The sequence below is a fragment of the Crinia signifera genome, chromosome 6 (assembly GCF_055691185.1).
Source record: "Crinia signifera chromosome 6, ASM5569118v1, whole genome shotgun sequence".
Taxonomy (NCBI): Eukaryota; Metazoa; Chordata; class Amphibia; order Anura; family Myobatrachidae; genus Crinia; species Crinia signifera.
The window spans coordinates 1,560,925-1,580,067 of NC_139222.1; the positions used below are offsets into that span (position 1 = coordinate 1,560,925).

A 19,143-nucleotide genomic window follows, 5' to 3' on the forward strand; every position below is an offset into this window, starting at 1 on the left:
GGTCACATCCCCCCGGTGTTACTGTATAACGTCCCATTCCCAGCAGTCACCTCTCCGGTCACATCCCCCGGTGTTACTGTATAACGTCCCATTCCCAGCAGTCACCTCTTCAGTCACATCCCCCGGTGTTACTGTATAACGTCCCATTCCCAGCAGTCACCTCTCCGGTCACATCCCCCGGTGTTAGTGTATAACGCCCCATTCCCAGCAGTCACCTCTCCTGTCACATCCCCCGAAGTTACTGTATAATGTCCCATTCCCAGCAGTCACCTCTCCGGTCACATCCCCCGGTGTAACCGTATAACGTCCCATTCCCAGCAGTCAGCTCTCCGGTCACATCCCCCGGTGTTACTGTATAACGTCCCATTCCCAGGAGTCACCTCTCCGGTCACATCCCCCAGTGTTACTGTATAACGTCCCATTCCCAGCAGTCACCTCTCCGGTCACATCCCCCGGTGTTACTGTATAACGTCCCATTCCCAGCAGTCACCTCTTCAGTCACATCCCCCGGTGTTACTGTATAACGTCCCATTCCCAGCAGTCACCTCTCCGGTCACATCCCCCGGTGTTAGTGTATAACGCCCCATTCCCAGCAGTCACCTCGCCGGTCACATCCCCCGGTGTTAGTGTATAACGCCCCATTCCCAGCAGTCACCTCTCCGGTCACATCCCCCGGTGTTACTGTATAACGTCCCATTCCCAGCAGTCACCTCTCCGGTCACATCCCCCGGTGTTAGTGTATAACGTCCCATTCCCAGCAGTCACCTCTCCGGTCACATCCCCGGTGTTACTGTATAATGTCCCATTCCCAGCAGTCACCTCTCCGGTCACATCCCCCGGTGTCACTGTATAACGTCCCATTCCCAGCAGTCACCTCTCCTGTCACATCCCCCCGTGTTACTGTATAACGTCCCATTCCCAGCAGTCACCTCTCCGGTCAGCAGCTGAATGATCTTGTTGGTGAGTTCCAGGATCTTCTGGTCATTGTGCCTCTCATGTATCAGTGAGTGACGTGGAGGCACCGTTATGGGGCTCTGGGTCCTGCTCTGTCCTCCCGACACACGGGGACGGCTGCTGGGTGTCTCACACTCACCGGATGTCTTCTTCACTACTGTGTAATCCTGTGTATTGGGGGAGATATCAAATATCATTATATACAATCCCAGATCCCCTCACATCCCCGGTCACATCTCTGTATTATTACTATAGATATAAGTGATGTCACCTCCCCGGTCACGTCCCTGTATTATTACTATAGATATAAGTGATGTCACTGTCACCTCCCCGGTCATGTCCCTGTATTATTAGTATAGATATAAGTGATGTCACTGTTACCTCCCCGGTCATCTCCCTGTATTATTACTATAGATATAAGTGATGTCACTGTCACCTCCCCGGTCACGTCCCTGTATTATTACTATAGATATAAGTGATGTCACTGTCATCTCCGCGGTCACGTCCCTGTATTATTACTATAGATATAAGTGAGGTCACTGTCACCTCCCTGTATTATTACTATAGATATAAGTGATGTCTCTGTCACCTCACTGTATTATTACTATAGATATAAGTGATGTCACTGTCACCTCCCCGGTCATGTCCCTGTATTATTAGTATAGATATAAGTGATGTCACTGTCACCTCCCCGGACACCTCCCTGTATTATTACTATAGATATAAGTGATGTCACTGTCACCTCCCCGGACACCTCCCTGTATTATTACTATAGATATAAGTGATGTCATTGTCACCTCCCCGGTCACGTCCCTGTATTATTACTATAGATATAAGTGATGTCACCGTCACCTCCTCGGTCACGTCCCTGTATTATTACTATAGATATAAGTGATGTCACTGTCACGTCCCTGTATTATTACTATAGATATAAGTGATGTCACCGTCACCTCCTCGGTCACGTCCCTGTATTATTTCTATAGATATAAGTGGTGTCACTGTCACCTCCTCGGTCACGTCCCTGTATTATTTCTATAGATATAAGTGGTGTCACTGTCACCTCCTCGGTCACGTCCCTGTATTATTACTATAGATATAAGTGATGTCACTGTCACCTCCCCGGTCACATCCCTGTGTTATTACTATAGATATAAGTGATGTCACTGTCACCTCCCCGGTCACGTCCCTGTATTATTACTATAGATATAAGTGATGTCACTGTCACCTCCCCGGTCACGTCCCTGTATTATTACTATAGATATAAGTGATGTCACTGTCAGCTCCCCGGTCACGTCCCTGTATTATTACTATAGATATAAGTGATGTCACTGTCACCTCCCCGGTCACGTCCCTGTATTATTACTATAGATATTAGTGATGTCACCGTCACCTCCTCGGTCACGTCCCTGTATTATTTCTATAGATATAAGTGGTGTCACTGTCACCTCCCCGGTCACGTCCCTGTATTATTACTATAGATATAAGTGATGTCACTGTCACCTCCCCAGTCACGTCCCTGTATTATTACTATAGATATAAGTGATGTCACTGTCACCTCCCCGGTCACGTCCCTGTATTATTACTATAGATATAAGTGATGTCACTGTCACCTAACCGGTCACGTCCCTTTATTATTATTATAGATATAAGTGATGTCACTGTCACCTCCCCGGTCACGTCCCTGTATTATTACTGTAGATATAAGTGATGTCACTGTCACCTCCCTGTATTATTACTATACATATAAGTGATGTCACTGTCATGTCCCTGTGTTATTACTATAGATATAAGTGATGTCACTGTCACCTCCCCGGTCAGCAGGTAGATGATCTCCAGGGTGAGACTTAGTATCCTCTCAGACATGTGACTCCCGTCCTTCTCCATCCTCAGGGAATCAGTGACGCGTCTCATCCTCACGTGACGTGTAGTAAACTCTCTGGATCCTCACAGCTCAGTGGTCTAGGAGTAAGTATAATAATTATAATACACAGCACAGAGCACACATGTAACATAGATATGAAGCACTGAGTCCTCCTCTATCCCCCATGTCACACAGCCCTGGTCACACATAAGACGCCCCAGTGACAGCTCATAGCCAGGACACCAAAGGCTGCTTCCCCTGTATACTAATTATAATACACAGCACAGAGCACACATGTAACATAGATATGAAGCACTGAGTCCTCCTCTATCCCCCATGTCACACAGCCCTGGTCACACATAAGACGCCCTAGTGCCTGTCACACAATGCTGTATTGCTGATAGGTTACACCGCACAACTCATAGCCAGGACACCAAAGGCTGCTCCCCCTGTATAATAATAACAACAACAACAACAACAACAACAACAGGACACTACAGGCTGTTCCCCCTGTATAATAATAACAGGACACCACAGGCTGCCCCGCTGTATAGTAATAACAGGACACCACAGGCTGCTCCCCCTGTATAATAATAACAGGACACCACAGGCTGCCCCGCTGTATAGTAATAACAGGACACCACAGGCTGCTCCCCCTGTATAATAATAACAGGACACCACAGGCTGCTCCCCCTGTATAATAATAACAACAGGACACCACAGGCTGCTCCCCCTGTATAATAATAACAGGACAACACAGGCTGCTCCCCTGTATAATAATAACAGGACAACACAGGCTGCTCCACCTGTATAATAATAACTACAGGACACCACAGGCTGCTCCACCTGTATAAAAATAACTACAGGACACCACAGGCTGCTCCACCTGTATAAAAATAACTACAGGACACCACAGGCTGCTTCCCCTGTACATTAATAACTACAGGACACCACAGGCTGCTCCCCTGTATAATAATAACAGGACACCACAGCCTGCTCCCCCTGTATAATAGTAATAGGACACTACAGGCTGCTCCCCCTGTATAATAACAGGACACCACAGGCTGCTTCCCCTGTATAATAATAACAGGACACTACAGGCTGCTCCCCTGTATAATAAGTACAGGACACCACAGGCTGCACCCGATGTATAATAATAATAGGACACCACAGGCTGCTCCCCCTGTATAATAATAATAGGACACCACAGGCTGCTCCCCCTGTATAATAATAATATCAGGACACCACAGGCTGCTCCCCCTGTATAATAATAACAGGACACCACAGGCTGCTCCCCCTGTATAATAATAACAGGACACTACAGGCTGCTCCCCTGTATAATAATAACAGGACACTACAGGCTGCTCCCCTGTATAATAAGTACAGGACACCACAGGCTGCTCCCCCTGTATAATAATAACAGGACACCACAGGCTGCTCCCCCTGTATATTAATAAAAGGACACCACAGGCTGCTCCCCCTGTATAATAATAACAACAGGACACCACAGGCTGCTCCCCCTGTATATTAATAAAAGGACACCACATGCTGCTCCCCCTGTATAATAATAACAGGACACCACAGGCTGCTCCCCCTGTATAATAATAACAGGACACCACAGGCTGCACCCCCTGTATAATAATAATAGGACACCACAGGCTTCTCCCCCTGTATAATAATAACAGGACAACACACAGGCTGCTCCCCCTGTATAATAATAACAGGACACAACAGGCTGCTCTCCCTGTATAATAATAACAGGACAACACACAGGAGTGACCCACACGGCTTCCCGCTTCCTCCCACCTGTATAATAATAATAGTAGTAATAACAACAGGACACCAAAGGCTGCTCTCTCGGTATAATAATAATAATAACAGGACACCGCGTGCTGCTCCGCTGTATAACAATAATAACAAAAAAAATCACATTCTGCTCCCCCTGTATATAGTAGGACACTACATGCTGCTCCCCCTGTTTTACCTGTAGCTGGTACCGGTCCTCAGAAATCCGCAAAGAACACTCTACAGGTGACGTCATAACACTTCCGGTATTTGGACCGCACCGCCCGGAAGTATCCTGGAACGCACATCCCGGAAGTACTTTGGATCTCACAGGCAGGAACTATCCTGGAACGCACATCGCGGAAGTAACTTGAACCGCACCGCCCGGAAGTACTTTGGACCGCAGAGAGAAGTGGGGTATGGCGGCCTCCGGGTGAGTATGTGGGGATAGGATATAATAATGATGAGGAGGGGACACAGGCTGCAGTCCCCGCTCCTCCAGGTCACGGTGATGACGCTATTGTGTACATGACGTCATTGCCTGATGATTACATTTCCTGTATGCCTTGTGACGCCATTACCTCGCCTCTCTGTATAGTAACAGCATTATTTATATGTGTGTATATAATAGAACATATAGCATGTGAGGGATACATAATTACCACTTCTCCGAATACTCTGGGTGAAACTACAAGTCCCAGCATGCATTGCCACCGTATTGCTAGTTTGGAATGCTATAACTGTGGCAAAGCATTCTGGGATGTGTAGTTCCCAACAGGATGGTTGAGTCTATTTTATAGTGGGCTAAAGGACCTTGTCCCTCCAGGCACTATGATTTAGCCCACTCAATACAAATAGGCTATATCCTAGTGGGCTAAAGGACAGGTCCTTCTGTTCACACTGATTTAGCCTACTCAATAAAACTAGGCTATTTCTTAGTGGGTTAAAGGACCTGGTCCCTCTATCCACTTTGATTTAGCCCATTCATTAAAGTTAGGCTATTTCCTAGTGGGATAAAGGACCGGTCCCTCTATCCACTTTGATTTAGCCAATTCAATAAAATTAGGCTATTTCCTAGTGGTCTAAAAGACTCACTAAAAGAACCAGGTCCTTTAGGCCACTTGATTATAGCCCATTTTATATAAGTAGGCTAAATCCAAGTGGGCAAAGGGACCCGATATTTTATGAGCATCTGGTGTAAAGGACCAGGTCCTGTAAGCCACTTGATTGTAGCCCATTTTATATAAGTAGGCTAAATCCAAGTGGGCAAAGGGACCCGATATTTTATGAGCACCTGGTGTAAAGGACCAGGTCCTGTAGGCCACTTGATTGTAGCCCATTTTATATAAGTAGGCTAAATCCAAGTGGGCAAAGGGACCCGATATTTTATGAGCATCTGGTGTAAAGGACCAGGTCCTGTAGGCCACTTGATTATAGCCCATTTTATATAAGTAGGCTAAATCCAAGTGGGCAAAGGGACCTGATATTTTATGAGCATCTGGTGTAAAGGACCAGGTCCTTTAGGTCACTTGATTCCAGCCCATTTTATATAAGTAGGCTAAATCCAAGTGGGCAGAGGGACCTGATATTTTATGAGCATCTGGTGTAAAGGACCAGGTCCTTTAGGCCACTTGATTCCAGCCCATTTTATAAAAGTAGGCTAAATCCAAGTGGGCAGAGGGACCTGATATTTTATGAGCATCTGGTGTAAAGGACCAGGTCCTTTAGGCCACTTGATTCCAGCCCATTGTATATAAGTAGGCTAAATCCAAGTGGGCAGAGGGACCTGATATTTTATGAGCATCTGGTCTAAAGGACCAGGTCCTTTAGGCCACTTGATTATATCCCATTGTATATAAGTAGGCTAAATCCAAGTGGGCAAAGGGACCTGATATTTTATGATCATCTGGTGTAAAGGACCAGGTCCTTTAGGCCACTTGATTATAGCCCATTTTATATAAGTAGGCTAAATCCAAGTGGGCAAAGGGACCTGATATTTTATGAGCATCTGGTGTAAAGGACCAGGTCCTTTAGGCCACTTGATTATATCCCATTGTATATAAGTAGGCTAAATCCAAGTGGGCAGAGGGACCTGATATTTTATGAGCATCTGGTCTAAAGGACCAGGTCCTGTAGGCCACTTGATTCCAGCCCATTTTATAAAAGTAGGCTAAATCCAAGTGGGCAGAGGGACCTGATATTTTATGAGCATCTGGTGTAAAGGACCAGGTCCTTTAGGCCACTTGATTCCAGCCCATTGTATATAAGTAGGCTAAATCCAAGTGGGCAAAGGGACCTGATATTTTATGATCATCTGGTGTAAAGGACCAGGTCCTTTAGGCCACTTGATTATAGCCCATTTTGTATATGTAGGCTAAATCCAAGTGGGCAAAGGGACCTGATATTTTATGAGCATCTGGTGTAAAGGACCAGGTCCTTTAGGCCACTTGATTATATCCCATTGTATATAAGTAGGCTAAATCCAAGTGGGCAGAGGGACCTGATATTTTATGAGCATCTGGTCTAAAGGACCAGGTCCTTTAGGCCACTTGATTATATCCCATTGTATATAAGTAGGCTAAATCCAAGTGGGCAAAGGGACCTGATATTTTATGATCATCTGGTGTAAAGGACCAGGTCCTTTAGGCCACTTGATTATAGCCCATTTTATATAAGTAGGCTAAATCCAAGTGGGCAAAGGGACCTGATATTTTATGAGCATCTGGTGTAAAGGACCAGGTCCTTTAGGCCACTTGATTATATCCCATTGTATATAAGTAGGCTAAATCCAAGTGGGCAGAGGGACCTGATATTTTATGAGCATCTGGTCTAAAGGACCAGGTCCTTTAGGCCACTTGATTCCAGCCCATTTTATAAAAGTAGGCTAAATCCAAGTGGGCAGAGGGACCTGATATTTTATGAGCATCTGGTGTAAAGGACCAGATCCTTTAGGCCACTTGATTCCAGCCCATTGTATATAAGTAGGCTAAATCCAAGTGGGCAAAGGGACCTGATATTTTATGATCATCTGGTGTAAAGGACCAGGTCCTTTAGGCCACTTGATTATAGCCCATTTTATATAAGTAGGCTAAATCCAAGTGGGCAAAGGGACCTGATATTTTATGAGCATCTGGTGTAAAGGACCAGGTCCTTTAGGCCACTTGATTATATCCCATTGTATATAAGTAGGCTAAATCCAAGTGGGCAAAGGGACCTGATATTTTATGATTATCTGGTGTAAAGGACCAGGTCCTTTAGGCCACTTGATTATAGCCCATTTTATATAAGCAGGCTAAATCCAAGTGGGCAGAGGGACCTGATATTTTATGAGCATCTGGTCTAAAGGACCAGGTCCTTTAGGCCACTTGATTCCAGCCCATTTTATATAAGTAGGCTAAATCCAAGTGGGCAGAGGGACCTGATATTTTATGAGCATCTGGTGTAAAGGACCAGGTCCTGTAGGCCACTTGATTCCAGCCCATTTTATGTAAGTAGGCTAAATCCAAAAGTACATCACATTTTACAAGACACTTGCGTAAAGAACCAGGTCTTTTAGACCACAAGTTTGTAGCCCATTTAGACATAGCTAGGCTAAATCCTAGTGGGCAAAGGGAGGGTGTGTTGTGTGCCCAGGCACGCCATAAATGTCCGACACCCCCCCCCCCACACACACACACAAATCGTGTTTTCTTTTCTAATGTGAATACATCAGACTTGCAGAAGAGAAGTGCGGGGTGAAGCTATCAGCCACACTCCTCTAGGTGGAGAGCTTGTGGGCGTAGTTGGATTTCTCAGGCCAGTGGTGTCAGGGGGTGGGAGATCCATGGCAGGAACCGGTTATGGGACTAGCTTGGTTCTCACAGATGAGGAGAAGCGAATCAGCTGTACTCATGGGTAACCAGTGGGACACTGAATAGCGGGCAATTGGTATGCACTGACTGAAGCACCACAGATCAGAGAATGAAACAAGCTGCGGGTGCTACTGAAACAGATGAGGTTGCATACAACAAGTGGTGGGGGCAAGGGATGGAACATAGAGGCGAGAAGAGAGAGAGCGAAATAAAGACAGGATAGTACAAAAAACAGGAGGAGAGGATACGGAAAGGAAAACTGGCAGAAAGGACACATATATTGGCACATTTAGGTAGAAGGGGCACAGACAAAGGCTCTGAGAGCCAGAAGAGGAACAGATAGTCATAACAGGGCACAGTCAAGGCCCCCATACCCTATGTGATTTTGGCCCGATTTCACTCGAATCTTGCCCAAATTGCATGTGAATGACATCTGATCCGATGCGCGGTCCCGTGCGTTCAGGTCAGAGCTGGAGAGCATACATACATACATACACACACATACATACAGCAGATAACCCTTATGTGCAGCCGTCAGCGGCACATCGAGGGTGCTGCTCAGCATCCACAATGTATCACATCCGATGTAGGGGGAGGGGGGGCACTAAGAGCCAGGTGGGTTAATGAAATTAAGAAACCTCCGCCTGCAGCTTCCAGGGATTTATTACATCCAGTGCCATATAGTATGTGAGCTCTCCCGAGGAGCTGCCAGGGTAATCAGGTCAGACTTGGATTTTAGAGGCACAAGGAGGCAGAATGGGGGATGGATACAAAAGGAACTATGGGACACAAATTGTGTAACTGATTGGTTTAGGTGGCACAATAAATTACTTAAAAGTTGTAAATGGGTCACTTCACAGATATATATATTTCTAAATAAAAATGGTATAAATCCAAGTGTGCCTATACACAGAGGTTTGAATCAGACATCTGTCAGTTGTGGGATGGCACCTTCAGGGACGGTGCAAGGCACCGGAGCGGCCCAGGCGTGGGTGATGCATCCGCCGCCGCCACGTCGCACCACAGGGGGGTGTTATAGGACCGCGTGGGGGGGGGGGGGGAGGGTTGTGATGCAGTTGCCGCATTGCTCCATGGGAGGGAAGGGGCTGGCAGTTGATGCGGCGAGGGCAGCTGTGTTAATCCATGGGGGATAGCAGGGGGTGGGGGAGAGTTGCACTGCTTACCTTGAGCCAGGGGGGGTCCAGCGCCCAAGTGCCGCCCTCCAGTGGGCGGTACCCCAGGCAAATGCCTAAAGTTGCCTAGTGGTGGCGCCTGGCCAACTTGTGGGGTTACGTGATCTCCTAATTGGTCTTTTCAAGCCTCCTTTAACTGTTATTTCAAATGATGTACACAAACGAAGTCCATACAATCATTTTTATTAGTCTTTTTTTTTTTCAAAAAGTAGAATTCAATGAAGATTTTCAGTGCACAATTGATGGTTAAAGATGGAGTAAGTGTTTTTTAGGGAGAGAGGCTGCACCAGGTGGAGAGGGGGAAGAGAGAGCCTGTCAGAGGGAGAGAGAGGCGAGCAGGGGGAGAGAAAAAGAGGATGGACAGAAGGGGCGAGAGGGTGACGGAGGGTTGGAGAGATCATAGGCTAGAGAAAAGAGAACTGGTAGAGAGCGAGAAAGAGCAAAAACATGGGGCAGAGGGGTGGTGATGGGGGTGAGTTGAAGAGGGCGATGGGAAGTGGTAATGTAACAAGGGGCAAGGTGAAATGGATTGAGGTGACAGTGGGCTAGAGGGCTGGGCAGTGAGATGATGTGAAAGGGAATAGAAGGCAGATCTCCTTTTACCAGCATCAGTAGGTATCCCATACATTAGCGCTGTGCTCTCATGCAAGTAACCATCTGCCTGGCTCCGCTGCTCCCCATCTCCCTAACCGCTCCTGCATGTCTCCCTCCCCCTGCCCGCCATTGCCAGCTCATGTCAGGGTCAGAAGAGCTCGTCCCCGGGGACCCTAATTTTCTTTTTAAAATGAGTTCCAGGTCACAATTTAGGGTCAAATACTACATGCTATAGCAGGTAGGATGTGCAGGCTTTGAGGGACATGCCTATGATTGTGAGAGCAGGAAGGGGTGGTGGGAAGGATGCAGAGACGGATTTAGGCTCAATGGGGCCCTAGGCAAGAAACCGGTTTGGGGGGTTATCCAAACAATCCATAGCTCTATATTTCCATTCATGCTCCCCTCGTTATTTTATTATTATTAATGACCCTTAAACAATATGCCACACACAAAGTAATGCCCCTTACACATTATGCCCAACACCTTAATGCCTCTTACACAACCAGTGATCGTGCTAGGTGCAAAAATGTGTGGGGCCCAGGTACCCCTCACTTTATACAGTTGGGACCCCACTTCACTGTTTATGGGTTCCATTACATAGTCTGCCTTTGATCTACCCAATCTACCGTCACTACAAGGCCTCTTAGGTGGGGCAGAAGAAAGAGTAAGTGGTGTGATAGACAAAAAAGGGTGTCTGGGAAAGAGCAAAAAATTGAGAGGAGCTAGAAAGAGGGAGAGGGGGATTCAAGAAAAAGAAATGCGAAAGGGGAATATCAAGATAAAGGGAGGAGTGCGAGCAGAGAGAATGTCAATGAGGGAGAGACAGAAAGGAAAGACAGAGGGCCAAATGTAATAGGTTGAGAGCAGAGTTCGCAAAATTTTAGCCCTAACTGCGGACCCCTAAACTGAGTGGGTCCCCAGGGATGCCTCGCGCACTGCTGCAGCTGGTGTATAAGGAAAACTGATAAATCCCCCCCCCCCCCCCCAGTGTCCCATGTGGGAAGAGTGCTGCAGCCGCCATCCTGTGCTCTTGTGCCCTGATCTGCAGCATGGCAGAGCCGGACACCCACGCTGCTCCCCAGGGCCTGCTGGAGCTCTCCTCCCTGGGCCAACCACTGCTGCCAGAGCTCTGCTCCCTAGGTCTCTCTGCCGGAGCACTCCTGCTCCCTGGACCACCCGCCACTGCTGTCTGAACTCTCCTCCCTGGGTCATCCGCTGCTGCACCCGGGGCCTGCTGTCGGAGTACTGCTGCTCCCGATGCTACCTGCCACCAGTGCTCTACTGCTCCCCAGTGCTGGCAGCTGGTGCTATTACAGGTGAGCATGGGCTGCCAGCTCTGGGAAGCATGAGAGCATGCCTTTGCAGAACTGTAAAAGCCAGTGCATGGAAGGCTGATGCTGGAGCAAGACCTTCCTTCGCCTCACCCCATCTCTTTACTCTTTTTCTATCTCTAATGTCCGGCAGTGACCACATTTGAAATGTCTGCTAAGAGGGGAGCAGGAGCGTTGCTATAGGGCAGAAGTATCAACCAATGTTAAGTGCATATCTGCACCTAATGCTGGTTAACTGGGGGATTACGGGTTTTTATATGTATTAACAGCACACCTAATGTGCTCTAGGGACAGCCTGAAGAGTAACGCTCGGCGCGGCTGTCCTCTGTAATCCCCCCCAGCAATTAGTGGCGGGGGCAATGTATTAACAGCCGCTTCTTCAGCTTAGGGCTAGTGTTGTCCTTTCCCCACTGTGGGGACAGCACTAGCCCTGCTGCTGGCTGTGGGCTGCGCTGGAGATCTTGCGATAATAACAAGATCTTGTGCATGCCCAGAGAGCCGGCCAGGGGAGAGGTTTTTTTTTTTACAATGCGCTCGCGCAGTGCTGCCTGGCCGCCAATAAGGAGAGCTGAGGAGACAGGAAGTAACATCTCTCCTTATCGACAGCCGCCTGCATCATACATCAAGGTTATAAGCGTGCCCACTTCTCTTCGTTATGCAGGAGAAGCGGGACCTGTTATTTTAAACGTATATAGCCCCATTAATAAATCTGCCCCTATGTGGTGGAACATTTGTGGACATTATCTGTAATGGCGTTACTTTAGGAATTGTGTGTGTGTGTGTGGGGGGGGGGGCACCACTGGAGGCATCATACAGTATGTATAAGCAGGAGTACTGGGGCACTACGGTGTGTGGCATAAATTGTGGGCATTACAGTGTGTGGCATGTTGTGTTATGGGCATAATGGTGTGGTATGTTGTATAATAGGCATTATGCCACGCACAGTCATGCCCAACAGGCATTATGGTGTGCGTAACCCTGGCTCAGTGTGTCCAAGTGGTTCTAGCTGGTGTAGTGTGTTTAAGTGGCACTACTGTGTGGTGTAATGTGAATTTGTACTATTACGCGGCCATACCCTGAATCTTAAAAAAAATGTCGTGGGGTTCTTCTCCCCCTGCCCCCCCCCCCTCATGACCAGCCCAGAGCTAGGAGTGGTCCTGATTCCCAAGATATGGAGGACACGCACCAGGCTCTTGAGCCGGCCCTGGTTTCCAAAATACAGGGGACAAAATGAATAGGGGTCCCCCGTATTTTGGGGACCAGCACCAGGCTCCACTAGAAGGGGGTGTAATGCCGTAGCCAGGGGACACTCTCGATGGGATCCCATGGCCAAAACATTACCCACCCTAACTAATCAACCCAGGCCTGGGCTGAAGCCCGAGGCTATCCCCTGCACCCCTGAGCGGTGGGTGCAGGGTTGATAGCTTGTTTAAACCGTAAAAATAGGAATTTAATACCTACCGGTAATTCCTTTTCACAAAGTCCTTATGGGATACTGGGCATCGTCTTAAGACCTTGGGTATTAGAGGGTACCCGCAAGGTCTTAAGACTTTTCCCAGTATCCCACAAGCCTGCTCCACTTGGGAGAACCACAGGTACCAGCATGTGGGGCATTAATGGCTCGCCGGTACCCAGTGTCGTAACTAGATACATGTGGGCCCCATAGCAAAAGTTTTTAAGGATCCCTATTTATCATCTAATGCTGAAAAATGTATAGAGCACATGATACTTTGACAGGCAAAGTAGGCCCCATAGCAGCTGCACCTATGGTAGTTACGCCCTTGCTGGTACCTATAGCCCCCCTGTAAAGGAAATATAAAAAAAAACACAGGTTTTTAAATATTTTATTAAACTTCATCTTGTCTTCACCCAGGGGGGCTCCTGCCCCCCCAGGGCTTTTGCGGAGTCTTCACCTGGGGCAGCTCTTTTGCATGGCCTCCACCACCTCTCAGGGATTGTTCTTTTGGAGCTCTTCTCTGCTCCCCCTCCGCCATCGGACTGGCTGCCCCGTCTTGAACTGGTTAATATACCCAGCTCCAGGGGTTGGGGCAATGACAAGCCATGATTGTCTGGCCGTGGCCATTTAAAATTTTTATTTCCTCCGCACCGCTGGATGAGGGGGACCAAGACCACCGCTGAGACAAGGCCACCACAAGGGTCAGTTTATTTAGGGTGAGGAGGGGTTCGGAAGTGCCACGAGTGGGGGAGGGTCTGGGTGCTGCAAGTGGGGGCGGAATTGCCGTGAGTGGGGAAGGGGTCCGGGTGCTGCATCTGGGCATCTCAGGGTGAGGAGGGAGCTGGGCATCTTGGAAGAGGTGCACAGGGCATCTTAGAGGTAGAGGGGTGCTTCTAGCGGTTAGCGCTAGCGGGCAGGGAATCCCTGTTGCGTATGAGAAGTCACCACGGAGTCCCTGCGGCAGATGGGAACTAGTAGTTCCCATCCGCCGCAGGGACCCCGCCGCTGATCTCACATAAGCTGCAGGGTCCCCGTCGCTGATCTCACATAAGCTGCAGGGTCCCCGTCGCTGATCTCACATAAGCGGCAGGGTCCCCGTCGCTGATCTCACATAAGCTGCAGGGACCCCGCCGCTGATCTCACATAAGCGGCAGGGTCCCCGTCGCTGATCTCACATAAGCTGCAGGGTCCCCGTCGCTGATCTCACATAAGCTGCAGGGACCCCCTGCCTGCTGGTGGGTGGCATGCAGCGGGGTCTGGCAGCACAGGGTCGGGTAGCGCTGGCGGGCAGGGGGTCCCTGCAGCGTATGTGAAGTCAGCGGCAGGGTCTCTGCGGCAGATGGGAACTAGTAGTTCCCATCCACTGCAGGAACACTGCTGATAATCTCACATACGCTGCAGGGACCCCCTGTCCACCAGCGCTACCCCGCCTAACCCTGCGCTGCCAGAGACCGCTGCATGCCACCCACCAGCCTCCTGGGACATGCTGCAGAGTCCAGACAGGAAGTTCCCGCTGGTCAGAGCTTCCTGCTGCAGGCAGACAGTGAGAGGTGGGTGGCCAGGTACCTGAGACATTATAGGAATGAGGTGGCTGTGTGACCGGCCGGGTTGACCCCTTCAGTGATCACTCAGAAGCCACCACACAGCAGATATGTACAAGGCGTTCTGAGTGATCACTTTAAATTTACAGGCAGGGCTGTTATTCATCGGGGTCCCGCGGGGCTGCGCATCCATATCGCTGTGTGGGTTACACACAGCGATATTCAGTCACTTTCTAAGCGGTTTAGTAAAATTATGTAAAATCGCTCAGAAAGTGGCTGATTATCGGTCCGTGTGTAGGGCCCATTAGTTCAGTTGGCAGAGGCAGCAGTGCCCCACTCACAGCCAGCAGCGGGAGAGGAATAAGAGGGAGAGGCAGCAGTGCCCCACTCACAGCCAGCAGCGGGAGAGGAATAAGAGGGAGAGGCAGCAGTGCCCCACTCACAGCCAGCAGTGGGAGAGGAATAAGAGGGAGAGGCAGCAGTGCCCCACTCACAGCCAGCAGTGGGAGAGGAATAAGAGGGAGAGGCAGCAGTGCCCCACTCACAGCCAGCAGTGGGAGAGGAATAAGAGGGAGAGGGGCAGCAGTGCCCCACTCACAGCCAGCAGTGGGAGAGGAATAAGAGGGAGAGGGGCAGCAGTGCCCCACTCACAGCCAGCAGTGGGAGAGGAATAAGAGGGAGAGGGGCAGCAGTGCCCCACTCACAGCCAGCAGTGGGAGAGGAATAAGAGGGAGAGGCAGCAGTGCCCCACTCACAGCCAGCAGTGGGAGAGGAATAAGAGGGAGAGGCAGCAGTGCCCCACTCACAGCCAGCAGTGGGAGAGGAATAAGAGGGAGAGGCAGCAGTGCCCCACTCACAGCCAGCAGCGGGAGAGGAATAAGAGGGAGAGGCAGCAGTGCCCCACTCACAGCCAGCAGCGGGAGAGGAATAAGAGGGAGAGGCAGCAGTGCCCCACTCACAGCCAGCAGCGGGAGAGGAATAAGAGGGAGAGGCAGCAGTGCCCCACTCACAGCCAGCAGCGGGAGAGGAATAAGAGGGAGAGGCAGCAGTGCCCCACTCACAGCCAGCAGCGGGAGAGGAATAAGAGAGAGAGGCAGCAGTGCCCCACTCACAGCCAGCAGCGGGAGAGGAATAAGAGGGAGAGGCAGCAGTGCCCCACTCACAGCCAGCAGCGGGAGAGGAATAAGAGAGAGAGGCAGCAGTGCCCCACTCACAGCCAGCAGCGGGGGAGGAATAAGAGGGAGAGGCAGCAGTGCCCCACTCACAGCCAGCAGCGGGAGAGGAATAAGAGGGAGAGGCAGCAGTGCCCCACTCACAGCCAGCAGCGAGAGAGGAATAAGAGGGAGAGGCAGCAGTGCCCCACTCACAGCCAGCAGCGGGAGAGGAATAAGAGAGAGGGGCAGCAGTGCCCCACTCACAGCCAGCAGCGGGAGAGGAATAAGAGGGAGAGGCAGCAGTGCCCCACTCACAGCCAGCAGCGGGAGAGGAATAAGAGGGAGAGGCAGCAGTGCCCCACTCACAGCCAGCAGCGGGAGAGGAATAAGAGGGAGAGGCAGCAGTGCCCCACTCACAGCCAGCAGCGGGAGAGGAATAAGAGGCAGAGGAAGCAGTGCCCCACTCACAGCCAGCAGCGGGAGAGGAATAAGAGGGAGAGGCAGCAGTGCCCCACTCACAGCCAGCAGCGGGAGAGGAATAAGAGGGAGAGGCAGCAGTGCCCCACTCACAGCCAGCAGTGGGAGAGGAATAAGAGGGAGAGGCAGCAGTGCCCCACTCACAGCCAGCAGCGGGAGAGGAATAAGAGGGAGAGGCAGCATTGCCCCACTCACAGCCAGCAGCGGAATAAGAGGGAGAGGCAGCAGTGCCCCACTCACAGCCAGCAGCGGAATAAGAGGGAGAGGCAGCAGTGCCCCACTCACAGCCAGCAGCGGGAGAGGAATAAGAGGGAGAGGCAGCAGTGCCCCACTCACAGCCAGCAGTGGGAGAGGAATAAGAGGGAGAGGCAGCAGTGCCCCACTCACAGCCAGCAGCGGGAGAGGAATAAGAGGGAGAGGCAGCAGTGCCCCACTCACAGCCAGCAGCGGGAGAGGAATAAGAGGGAGAGGCAGCAGTGCCCCACTCACAGCCAGCAGCGGGAGAGGAATAAGAGGGAGAGGCAGCAGTGCCCCACTCACAGCCAGCAGCGGGAGAGGAATAAGAGGCAGAGGCAGCAGTGCCCCACTCACAGCCAGCAGTGGGAGAGGAATAAGAGGGAGAGGCAGCAGTGCCCCACTCACAGCCAGCAGCGGGAGAGGAATAAGAGGGAGAGGCAGCAGTGCCCCACTCATAGCCAGCAGTGGGAGAGGAATAAGAGGGAGAGGCAGCAGTGCCCCACTCACAGCCAGCAGCGGGGGAGGAATAAGAGGGAGAGGCAGCAGTGCCCCACTCACAGCCAGCAGCGGGAGAGGAATAAGAGGGAGAGGCAGCAGTGCCCCACTCACAGCCAGCAGCGGGAGAGGAATAAGAGGGAGAGGCAGCAGTGCCCCACTCACAGCCAGCAGTGGGAGAGGAATAAGAGGGAGAGGCAGCAGTGCCCCACTCACAGCCAGCAGCGGGAGAGGAATAAGAGGGAGAGGCAGCAGTGCCCCACTCATAGCCAGCAGTGGGAGAGGAATAAGAGGGAGAGGCAGCAGTGCCCCACTCACAGCCAGCAGCGGGGGAGGAATAAGAGGGAGAGGCAGCAGTGCCCCACTCACAGCCAGCAGCGGGAGAGGAATAAGAGGGAGAGGCAGCAGTGCCCCACTCACAGCCAGCAGTGGGAGAGGAATAAGAGGGAGAGGCAGCAGTGCCCCACTCATAGCCAGCAGTGGGAGAGGAATAAGAGGGAGAGGCAGCAGTGCCCCACTCACAGCCAGCAGCGGGGGAGGAATAAGAGGGAGAGGCAGCAGTGCCCCACTCACAGCCAGCAGCGGGAGAGGAATAAGAGGGAGAGGCAGCAGTGCCCCACTCACAGCCAGCAGCGGGAGAGGAATAAGAGGGAGAGGCAGCAGTGCCCCACTCACAGCCAGCAGTGGGAGAGGAATAAGAGGGAGAGGCAGCAGTGCCCCACTCACAGCCAGCAGCGGGAGAGGAATAAGAGGGAGAGGCAGCAGTGCCCCACTCATAGCCAGCAGTGGGAGAGGAATAAGAGGGAGAGGCAGCAGTGCCCCACTCACAGCCAGCAGCGGGGGAGGAATAAGAGGGAGAGGCAGCAGTGCCCCACTCACAGCCAGCAGCGGGAGAGGAATAAGAGGGAGAGGCAGCAGTGCCCCACTCACAGCCAGCAGTGGGAGAGGAATAAGAGGGAGAGGCAGCAATGTTTTATGAGTGTCAGAGAGGGAGGAAAGGGAAAGAGCGGGAAGGAGAAAAAGGAGAAAGACTAGGGGCAGAGAGAGAGAAATAAAGAGGAGATGAGAGATATTGCCGGGTCAGGAGATGCTGTCGGGTGAGAAGCGGGGAGGGGGTATGCCAGGTAAGAAGCGGGGAGGGGGTGCCCGTCGGGCCGGAAGAAAGGGGTGCCATAGGATAAGAATGGGGGGGCGTGGGGGGTGCTGCCTTGTGAGAAGCTGGTGGGTTGCCAACCGTACAGGAGAGAGGAAAGGGGGGGGGGGAGCCCCTGGCCGGGCGGGTGGGAAGCGGCTGGTGGCGAAGGGTAAGAACGGGAGTGGAGGGTGCCGACGGCCTAGAAGGTGCCCGTCGAGAGGGGGGGAATTGTGCCGCCGGGATAAGGAATGGGGGTGGGTGGTAAGAACAGAGGTCAGGGGGGAGTGCCCACCGGGCGGGTGAGAAGCATGGAGGAGGCGGCACCTGGGTAAGTAAGGTAGAAGCAGTGAGGGGCTGCCCCCGGATGGGCGAGAAGCAGGGGGTTTGGGGTGCCTGGGTAAGTAGGGGGAGTGTGCCGCCAGGCAAGTGCGGGGGGTGCCGCCGGGCAGGAGGTGCCATCAGGCGGGGAGGGGGGCACGCCAGGTAAAGTGGGGGGTGGTCCGTCGAGCGGGAAGAAGGGGTCGCCACAGGGTAAGAAGGGGTGTGTGTGTGTGTGCTGCCGCGTGAGATGCTGGTGGGGATGCCGTCAGGAAGCAGAGGATTTTGGGTGCCTGGGTAAGTAAAGGGGGGAAGGGGTGCCGCAAGATGGGCGAGAAGCTGGTGGTGTGCCAGCCAGACAGGACAGAGGTAAGGGGGGGGGGGCATGCCCCAGGCGAGTAAGAAGCAGGGAGGATGACCAGGTAAGTGTGGGGGGGGGCGGGGCTCAGGGGGTGAGAAGCCCGTGGGACTAGCCCCGCCGGGGGTGTTTTGAGAAGTGTGGGGGCATTTTGAGCAGTAGGTGTAGTATGCGCAAGGGGGGCAGTATGGGGGTATTTTGTGCAGTAGAGGGCAGTATGTGCAAGGGGGACAGTGCGTGCAAGGGGGACAGTGTGGGGACAGTGTGGGGGCAGTATGCGCAGGGGGGAGACAGTGTGGGGGCAGTATGCGCAGGGGGGAGACAGTGTGGGGGCAGTATGCGCAGGGGGGAGACAGTGTGGGGGCAGTATGCGCAGGGGGGACCGTGTGGGGGCAGTATGCGC

The 19,143-nt window shown here is 51.7% G+C and overlaps 2 protein-coding genes across 3 annotated transcripts in view; one reads left to right on the forward strand and one right to left on the reverse strand.

Moving 5' to 3' along the window:
• LOC146009851 (uncharacterized) overlaps positions 1-4,881 on the reverse strand; it is a 38,802-nt gene extending 33,921 nt beyond the window's left edge. The window contains exons 1-3 of the mRNA XM_083150391.1: positions 4,800-4,881; positions 2,761-2,913; positions 930-1,121 (exon numbers count right to left, since the gene is read on the reverse strand). Of these exons, the coding sequence (XP_083006517.1) occupies positions 930-1,121; positions 2,761-2,865 (297 nt within the window). The 5' untranslated portion in view covers positions 2,866-2,913; positions 4,800-4,881. The remainder of the gene's footprint in view (positions 1-929; positions 1,122-2,760; positions 2,914-4,799) is intronic.
• Positions 4,882-4,956: 75 nt separating this feature from the next.
• Positions 4,957-19,143, forward strand: part of LOC146009842 (uncharacterized) — a 29,489-nt gene continuing 15,302 nt past the window's right edge. For both annotated transcript variants that reach the window (XM_083150379.1, XM_083150380.1), the window contains exon 1: positions 4,957-5,033. The gene's annotated coding sequence lies outside the window, so the exon portion shown is untranslated. The remainder of the gene's footprint in view (positions 5,034-19,143) is intronic.